Source organism: Montipora foliosa, chromosome 13 (genome assembly GCF_036669935.1).
Source record: "Montipora foliosa isolate CH-2021 chromosome 13, ASM3666993v2, whole genome shotgun sequence".
NCBI classification, from domain to species: Eukaryota; Metazoa; Cnidaria; class Anthozoa; order Scleractinia; family Acroporidae; genus Montipora; species Montipora foliosa.
In genome coordinates, this window is record NC_090881.1 from 19896214 (window position 1) to 19906213 (window position 10000).

The 10000-nt window shown below is 39.0% G+C and overlaps 2 protein-coding genes across 2 annotated transcripts in view; both read left to right on the plus strand.

Annotated features, from left to right (window-relative positions):
- The window catches only part of LOC137983909 (uncharacterized), a 3892-nt gene extending 3619 nt beyond the window's left edge, over nt 1-273 (plus strand). Inside the window, exon 2 of the mRNA XM_068831069.1 lies at nt 1-273. This exon is cut by the window's left edge and continues 2523 nt beyond it. The gene's annotated coding sequence lies outside the window, so the exon portion shown is untranslated.
- The window catches only part of LOC137983908 (V-type proton ATPase catalytic subunit A), a 22568-nt gene that overhangs the window by 5380 nt on the left and 7188 nt on the right, over nt 1-10000 (plus strand). The window contains exons 5-12 of the mRNA XM_068831068.1: nt 2041-2084; nt 3075-3176; nt 5577-5714; nt 5814-5870; nt 6357-6451; nt 7758-7920; nt 8807-8915; nt 9925-10000. The exon at nt 9925-10000 is cut by the window's right edge and continues 47 nt beyond it. Coding sequence (XP_068687169.1) covers nt 2041-2084; nt 3075-3176; nt 5577-5714; nt 5814-5870; nt 6357-6451; nt 7758-7920; nt 8807-8915; nt 9925-10000 — 784 coding nt within the window. The remainder of the gene's footprint in view (nt 1-2040; nt 2085-3074; nt 3177-5576; nt 5715-5813; nt 5871-6356; nt 6452-7757; nt 7921-8806; nt 8916-9924) is intronic.

Sequence of the window (10000 nt, forward strand, 5' to 3'; positions counted from 1 at the left end):
GCAAATGTAACGAGAAATATAATTGGTGCAGCTGCTAACAGTTACATGCATGTTATTGGTTCTCAGTAACAAAGGGAAAGGAATGCAGAGCTCGAGTGAGCAGCCGTTAGTTGGGGAGGAGTGTTACGTGACGACCCTAATAACAGATGCGAAGGAGACTAAAATGCTTGAAGCTTTTTACCCATTCTCTCCATCACTATTAATGTAGGTTGGTCATTAAACTGAGAATTGGTGTCTGGATAATGGACTTACATTATTAATTGCTGATGTACTGATGTACCCCCCAAAAAAAGTCAGTGTAAAAATATTCTTGTTGACAAGTTAAAGGTTTTGGCCAAGTCCTACTTTGGAAGACAGCACACCCCTTAATTAATTTATGACAAGGCAATTACCCATCCAGTTTGTAACCCAGCCTGTTCCTGAGGGAAACCTAGTTACTGGCTGTTATCAAACGGCCTCCTCTTTGCGCTTGATTTCCTAGCATTAAGGGGCTCTGCCATAACACCTGCATGCTGTCGCCTGTGACCCTGGTGATGTCGACCAACCACATTTCCTTTTATTATGGGTGCAAGCTGCCCTTGAATAGCAATTGCGTTAGCATTGTAGCCAAACTCTTTGAGAGATGGGTTGTCCGCTTGTGCGTTAAGTAAATTGGGTGGTTGTCAGGAAGAAACCAACCATATACTGAAACACTAAACCCCAGGCTTGAATCCACAGTTACTTGGTACTTCAGCAGATGGTGAATACCATCAAACATGCTGAACACTATAGAACTGTAATCTTTTGTTGACCTAGTCCAACCACTCAACTTAAGACTATCAATATGCTTTATGAAGTCACCTACATTCTTAAAACAGGGTTTACAGACTGAAGGAACTGTAGGTTTGGCTATATCATCAACATTTAATGTGAGGTATTTACGAGGATGCAAGTCGTCGCTTTGTTTACTTGCATGATTTTTAACTGGTAAATTGAGAGTGGGAACTGCACCAGTACGGAGAGTTTTCCTTGTTTCATCTGAAAACAAATTACCAAAGTTACCAAAAAAAGCATATATCCATTCAAAACCTAAAAAGCACTGTAGTGTAAAAGTACGTAAATACATGCGTACTTCATTGACTTTCTTCAAAGAGGCTTTTCAAAGACAATAATTCAATAGTAGTTTACTGCCGCAAAAACCTACTTTGAGGACGCTAAAAATATAAGCAATGATATTACATCAGAAGTATAATCTAGTTAAATTAATTCAAAAACCTACATAAAAACTCTAAGAAAAATATTCACTCTAAAATTTCATTGACATGGTAAAATACTTCCGAATCTGAAAAATCCTTTACGAGTTTACGCTTCAGATTGAAGTTAAAGTCGTATGAGCATTGAAAACAATAGGGTCATCATGGCCTCCAGCCTTGTTATTAGCCTGAGTTATTAACATTCATTAGTCAACTACCTCGAATATTTCAGCTTCGAAACTTCCAAAAAGATTATTCTAATACAAGAATAAATACGAAAAGAACTGAAACTTACGAATTTCGATGTCTTCTGGCGTAAAATGCCTCTCGCAAATGAACACACTCCCTTCTATTATTTGTTTTCGGAAACTTGCGTCGACAACTCTGTCTCTCGTTACAACGTGCAATAACGCCTTTCTCCAGCTTTGTTTGTTTTTTTCAGCGGAAGGTGGAATTTTAAAAATACCGATCCCTTGGTATTTTGGCTTTCGTGACACGCCGCACCCAAATATTGAGCAGTTTACTCCAGGCATCACAATATATTAAGTCTCTGTAATGGCTGCCAGCTTCCAGCGTGCACCTTCGATGTCACGTGACGACATGAATTTCCGAGCAATAACATATTGGCTAAGGACTGGGCCGTTTCCAGACACTCCGTGGAGAGGCTATGTACCAGTAAACTATTTCTGCATTCACTGGTGAATTGGATCACAATAATTTAAAATCAAATTAAATTATTAAAAGCCTCTTTCTTACCAACTGATAGTTTAAATCAATTAAACTGCTACATGTGTACAATCTTTTTCAGGAATCTTGGGAAGTATCTTTGATGGAATTCAGAGACCACTGAAGGTCAGCTATAGTTGTCTAAAATGAAACTAACTAGTTGGGTATTTAAGCCAAGGAAGGCACAATAAATATATTATTGTTCAAAATTTAGGCAATTTTGTGGCAGTTTGAATTTGAATTTGAAATCCCTGGGTTTTAATCTCCATGGTTAATTACAGTGTTTTAATTCACATGATCAGTAACTTTGTTTTTCCACCGAAACAAAAGAAAATGTTTGCATGATAATAGAACTTAATTCCCGGATGATTAGTTGGGACACCAACATGGCTATTATGATGTCACATGAAAACACTCTATATCCCTGACATGCTTTTATGACAAACTGTCAGAGTTACATGTATGAGAAAGACAAGCAGTGACAACACATACATTTTTTGTTGTCTAAGCAGTACCTAACAGTGACAACAAGTGGGAATCTTGTTTGTTGACCAAAATAAAAGCACAATTTAATGATTCTTTAAAAATAAAAGCAGACACCTTTAGATGACAATACCTTGCTTTGAAAACCCCTTAAACACTCACTGAAAAACTGTCCCCATTAATCACTCACTGAAAGCCATACATGTACTATTGCAAATGCATGGGCAACCGCAATCTTCAACAAAACTGGTGAGACACTTTTACTTGAACAGGTGTCATAATTAATGCATTCTAGTCTGTTCTTTCTGTTTAAGCACCCTACTTGAATCTTTCCTCTACCAATCAACGCTACAAATTATAGAGTCACAGACATTTAACATAGATAACATCTGGAGTGGGGAGGGAAAGGTTTCTTTGTAGTGGGGTGAGGATTTGTTGACAAAAAGCAAACGTGTGTTGATTTTAGGATAAAATGCAAAATGCATTGAATAAGCAAGACTTCTATCATGGCATTTTGAAAGAAATTTTTTGCTATGTAAGGTTATGAATATGCAAGTGTAGGTTCTAATAATTACATTGTACTTCTAGCCGTTAACCATTATTGATTATTTTATCTTACACATGTTTTTCCAGGATATTAATGAAATGACGCAAAGTATTTACATCCCTCGGGGTGTCAATACCGAGGCACTAAGTCGCACTGCTTCCTGGGATTATCAGCCAGAAGGATTTAAGGTTATTATGGTTGCTGTTAGGTTGACATTTGAAGTTTTGTATACTCAATGTGTTAATTATTAATAATTATTATTATTATTCAGCCACAAAATAAATGAGTTTAGTATAATTTTCAGCGGTGAATATAAGAATTAAGTGAACTTTATATTCACTGCAGTACCCGGTGAATGACATTTTGGAGGCGTGGCTGCTAAGCCAGTCAAGAACTTTTCATGCCTTTTTATTGTTTTAGCCCGTTGTTTTGCACTTTTTTGCTATTCACTGCTGGAAATTACACTAAAACAATTATTCACCTCAGGCTCAGTAAATATTGGGGAATATTTACCTTGACTACTTCCCAGTAAATATTCACCAATACAGAGATGTATCCAGGTTTTCAAATTTGAAAAATTTGGGGGTCCATTGCAAAATTTTGGGGGTCTAGCTAATTAATATTCAAGAATTAATATGCGATCTATAATTTGCCTCTTAATTGCTGCTGCAGTACCCTTGCTCAAATATAAAGTCTTATCCCTCCCAACGAATATGTACTTAAAATGATCAATTTCTTTAAAGCTGTTGTGCCTATTGATTCATCAATCAAAATGTATGGGCTGTCAAATCTCCATGGATCACATATGAAAACGTCTCGAGGAATCCGTATGCTGTAGGAACTGTTGGCTCCAGTTGATAAATTATCTAGATCTCCACAGCAAAAAAAAAAAAAAAAAGAACCGAATCTCAATTTTCTGTAAAAGAGCATCATTTATTTTAACAACACTTGGGGTGTAATTTAGGAACAAAAGAGTAAACAAATGTAAGCGATCGATACACAGTTCATCGTCGGCCCGTGCGGCTGTGACTTCGCATAATAATCAAGCGATTGAATACATTCAAGTTTCATGTTCAACACATTAATTTTAACACTAACTCCGAAGAAAAGTTGCATAATTTGCAAACAGAAAAGTTACGTGCATGACAAGAACTGAGACGATGACACGTGCGCACCCGGAATTAATATCAACAGAGTCGCACAAAACAAAAATTTAACATACTTTGCCATTGGATTCTCTGTCATTTCGCTCACGATAAGCGAACTAATGCTTGAAATTCACTTGAAAAGCATGCAACGAACTGAACTTTGACTGAAATGTTTTATTATCACTGGCGGCAGATCGAAAGTGTCGCCGATTGTCTCGCCCAACAAACAGCTCAGATCATGTCATGCAACACGTGCGAACTCAAAACGGAACTCCTGAAGCTGGACATACGTTAATGGTTGATAAAATGAAATTATTTGACTACAAAATTCCGCAAAGAACAGCTTACCTTGAAATTTAAGGAACTCTATCATTTCTCCGCTGTGAGAAATGGGAATGTTCAATTTCCTTGTGAAGTACGCCGTGCGCATGTTTTTCCCGGCGTTCATAATTTGCATAAACGTACATTCGATTTTTTTTCTCTGTCCAATTGGACCCTTTGTTCCATAATCTATGCGTCCAAAAGGAAAACGAGTGCGTCCCAGGACGCAATGACGCACTCTGGATACATCTCTGCCAATATTCACTTCGTCTTCGGCATTTAATTGTTAAATAACTGGTACTTGGTGGATGCAGTTAAGTCATTCAGATAGTGAGCCAATCTGTCACTGGCTCTTTGGCAATCATTCAGCAAGTGAAGTAGTCATTCAGTCAATCACACATACAGGTCAATAATCAAAAAATCAATCAGTCGAGAAGCCAATGAATGAAGATTGGTTGGTCAGTCAGTCTGTCAGGCAGACATTCAGTTGGTTTGTCTGGTGGAGATTTGGGTTTAGTCCAGACAAAACACAAAACATCTTGGGCTAATATCTAGCTACGGTACAGTGTGTGTTGCCGTCGTAAAGGGGCTATGTCACGCAAAATGATGTGATTTCATGACACCCAAAATGCCCAAAAAGAAGAAAAGAACATATTGCAGTAACCACTTAGACCTGTTGAACAACATAAAAGAAATATGGCGAAAGGAGAAAGAAACATGGAGGACACAAATGGACAAGATTAAAATGGATTGTATTTGGGTAATCTTGAAAAAAGTTGGCATGACTTTTTCAAGTTTATGGCAAATCTGAGAATCATCTTGTTTGCGATGTAACATTAATTTTATCAGTAAAGGAATTCCACATCACCATTTTAAAGTTTTAAACTTGTGATTTACTAAAGATTTCCCTTCAACTCCCTAAAATAACGTGACATTGCCCCCTTAACCTCCAACTTGATCTCTAAAACCCATAAATCCAATTTTATTGACACTTTATTATTTACATTACAACATGTGGAATACTATACATAAATTAATTAAATAGCCCGTTGTTAACCGATTTTGATTTTCTTGCCTTTCTTTCTAACCCAACTGATTCACTTGAATTGTTGTGATTAGGTTGGTGACCATGTGACAGGGGGTGATATGTATGGTATTGTACATGAGAATACTTTGCTCAAGCATAGACTGGCTCTTCACCCAAAGGCTCGCGGGACAATCACATATATTGCACCACCAGGAAACTACAGTGTAACCGTGAGTGCTCTCTCTATTTCTCTTTTTTCTTCAATAAGTACTCAAGTATTGGGAATAAAAAATGAGTCCAAGAGTCAATGATTATTTATCTTTCTTCAGGATGTTGTCTTAGAAACAGAGTTTGATGGAGAGAAGAGCAAGCACACAATGTTACAGGTGCATTTAATTTCACCTCCTTGTTATTAAAAGGAAATTATTGTCAAAATTCTTTAGTTTCAAAGAGTTGATGAAGTAGCATTTTCAATTAGGGAAGGGAAAGACTTGACAGTTCAAACTCTTGAGAGGATCTCTGATGTTTAAATCTGGATGCTTGGAATTGATAAAAATAAATGAGCACAAATGCAGCACAAAAATATCAGTTTTGTTTTCAAATCAGTTTCAACTTCTACTTCATTGAACCTTCCCTAGCTCTGCTAATATTCCGGCCAACTTTGTTTTTTAAATGATGAGCTAAAAATACACAACACAGTAAGGGCTCCCTGTTAAAAGGCATTTCAAGAGTGAGGAAAAAGTGTTCAAGTTACCAAGGATAAGCATTGCCAGAAAACAAGGCACATTTGGTTATGTCAAAGGCACAGCAAACAGTGATTTTGACGTTCGCAGGTGTGTCTATGTGTAGCAATGATTTTTTTGATGTTGTAGATTTGGCCTGTACGGCAAATGAGACCCGTTGCAGAAAAGCTAGCTGCCAACTATCCTCTATTAACTGGACAAAGGGTGTTAGATGCTCTTTTCCCGTAAGTACATGCACGGCAACTTCGTACGGCAACCTCGTTCCCAGGGTCTCCATTGTCATCGACAAAGAGACGCTGGAAACGAGGTTGCATGTAGGGCTTAAAGGCCACTTCAGCCTCTTCTTCAAAGTGAGTCCTGGATCTGATTAGGGAGCTTAAGCAAGTGTGATTTTGAGATGCGCACAGCAACTGGAAGTGAGCTGTTTTCCCTTTTAACTTGTCTTCACACGATCACATTTACATTGCTAAGGTTCTTTTCTCCATTAGAGTTGATTAGTTTAAAAAAACGGGGAGACACCACTGTCCTGACACGCGAAATGTTCTCTTCCATTTGCCGTCCGCATCTCAAAAACGCACGTGGAGACTTTGGGTTCAGTTATTGCCAGACACGCACTCAGGCTCTTTTTTATAATCGCAGAGCAGGTGCTTCCTTTTTGAATATGATCAGAGTTTCAAGTCTTCTTGGACGAGGAAACAACACAACGTGAAGTCACCAGATTTTGTAGACAACGTTAGCATTCAACAGTCAATTGCCTGTTCCGTTTATCTTTCCTTTAACACCATGTGGAAGAATTCAGTTATAGGATTTTTCGCTTATATTGTTCACTGTGAACAAGATGGAGTAATAACCAAATGCTTAATCTTCGGCAAGGATATATTTTTAATTGACGTTTTCCTTGCCGTAGCTGTCGTCATCTATCACTTCCCTCTTCTATGCAATCCTTACTTCAGAACTCGTACCGCCCTCACACCCTCTACTACGGTGAGAGGGCGTTTGCCTTCGCTGCTCCTAAATTGTGGAACTCTGTACCTGAACATATTAAGTCAGCCTCGTCCCTGTCAACTTTTAAAACGACACTTAAAACTTACCTTTTTCGTCGCCTCCTCCGCGATGACCAATGATACCTTTGTAGTTTAATTGTTTTAATTTTTATTGTTATTGTTATTATTGTTACTATTTATTGTAAGCACGTTGAGATTTTTAAATGTGCACTAAGAACGTTTCTATTATTATTATTATTATTATTATTAGTAGTAGTAGTAGTAGTAGTAGTAGTAGTAGTAGTGGTGGTGGTGGTGGTGGTGGTGGTGGTGGTGGTGGTAGTAGTAGTAGTAGTAGTAGTATCTATTGAATTCCGTTTGTTTCTTTCTAAACACATCCCCAACTGGCACCAATTTGAAATATCACCGTGAATAGTTCTTATTAATTTTTTCTTTACTTTCCCCTGTTGGTTGCGATTCTACCTTCCGAACCAGCTAATGCCTTTCCTTTCGTTAACATATCATCATCAATGTTCTCAAACTTCAGATGTGTGCAGGGTGGAACCACAGCCATCCCAGGAGCCTTTGGGTGCGGCAAAACTGTCATCTCTCAGTCGCTGTCCAAATTTTCCAACTCTGACGTTATCATCTATGTAGGATGTGGAGAGAGAGGAAATGAAATGTCAGAAGTATTGCGAGATTTTCCAGAGGTAAAACAATTGAACAATTGTCCACGATACACTTATTGAATGAAGGTAAAGAAAATAGCGTGATTAGGAAGCGGTTAACAGATCGTTAACAAATCACTCGACCAACATTAGTTTGGATGATTCGTTGTTGAAATCATGACATTTTGCGATAATCAAGCCTTTAGAGGTGAAAGTGGGCCGCCTTCTTTTTAACCCTTAAGCCCTTACAGGGCTTTCCATTGATGAGAAAAATCGTTTTGTGTAAGACTTAAATCTCAAAGTGAACATTTCGCATGCCTGGACAATGGTCTCTCTCGGATTTTCAAACTGATCGTCTCTACTGGTAAAAAGATACTTACAATATATATGTGGTAGTGTGAAGACAAGTTAAACAGGAAAGCAGTTCACTTCCGATTGCAGTCCGTGACTATAAAACGTCGCGTTCTTAAGTTCCCTAAGGTTACGCAAGAACGGCGACGATGTTACATGAACGTTGTCATAAGGAAAGGAACTGTAATTAAGTGTCTAGTCGTTCTAGCGCTGGCGCACTAATTGAGGACACTGTAAACTGAAATAAACAATTACCGGTAACGCAAATCAAGTGAAATGCTGGTTTTTGAGGAGAGGGGAAAACCGGAGAACCCCAGAGAAAAACCTCGCGGAGCAGAGTAGAGAACCAACAAACTCAACCCACATATGACGCCGATTCTGGGAATCGAACCCGGGCCACATTGGTGGGAGACGAGTGCTCTCACCTCTGCATCATCCCTGCACTCCGCAACGTAAAATATCACTGCTTTAATGTAATAATCCCGCGGTCGTCTCAAGTCGTTCCAAATGTTGCAAAAATAGGATTGACATGCCGTCTTGTAGCTCCAATTCTGAAATGTGTTTTTTTGTGTTGTAGCTAACAGTTGAGCTGGGTGGAGTTACGGAGTCAATCATGAAACGTACTGCTCTGGTGGCCAATACCTCAAACATGCCTGTTGCAGCAAGAGAAGCTTCAATTTACACTGGTATTGTATGAAATCAGAACCCCATAGCGCCCCGAAGTGCCGATCTCTGTCATTGGCCTTAGCGCGTCGGTTTACTGTGTTATCTAAATTTAGAATACGGGTCCCGCCAAATTATGGCCAATCAGATTGGGCCGGATGACCACAACGCCTCTGATTTGTCTAGTAGCCGCACGAGACATTGCTCTTGCTTAAATTGGTCGTGCAAGGAACTCAATTCCTCCACGTTTTCCCGCCAAAATCTTATAGTAGCCGCCAAAAAATAGATATAAGAGAGATTGAGCATCGCGTTTACGTGAAACGCGAACGGCAAAAGTGACCACGTGACCATGATATTCCCGCCGTTTTCTACGTTTGCCGGCTGGCACTTGCCGTTTCTACGTGAAAGTAGGCATTTTCGTGTTTGCTGTTTACGTGAAATTTCTTCTACGTAAGAAGTTGTTTGCGGAAAAAAAGTACCCCAAAACCATTTTCCGGTATTCCAGAGGAGGAAAAATTACTATATACAAGTAGGTTTAGATGTTTTCTCCTTGAAATGAAAGTAAATAAGCCACAAATGAAGAAGAAACACCATTGTTTGAAACGCCTACATTTTGCGCAAAATCTGTGTGTAACGGTTTTCATTTACCCTCAACAAGGTCTACTTGTGCGATCGAACCATAGGTGTCCCATACTACTTGTGTACTGTGGATAAGTACCAGAATTTGGAGCGGAAGGGCTCGGGTTTTCGTGAGAATACTCGGGTTATTCTCGTGTTTACTTCACAACGCAAAGCTATTGGGCGAAAGGGCTCAGTTTCCGATCGGGTATTGTAATCATGATGACGAGGAAGGTTTTGTCACGGCATCTTCAATTAGTCTCACCTCTTTCATGGCATTCACTTGTGACATCTTGCGAAACAAAGACTTGGCATCAAATCTCGCATACTTGCCTTATACCTGTATGTTGTTAACATTCAGATGAAAATACAAGAACGTCCTAATCGCTCGAACTCTTTACGTTTGTGTCCCAGGTATTACTTTATCTGAATATTTCCGCGACATGGGTTACAATGTCAGCATGATGGCTGATTCGACATCGCGGTGGGC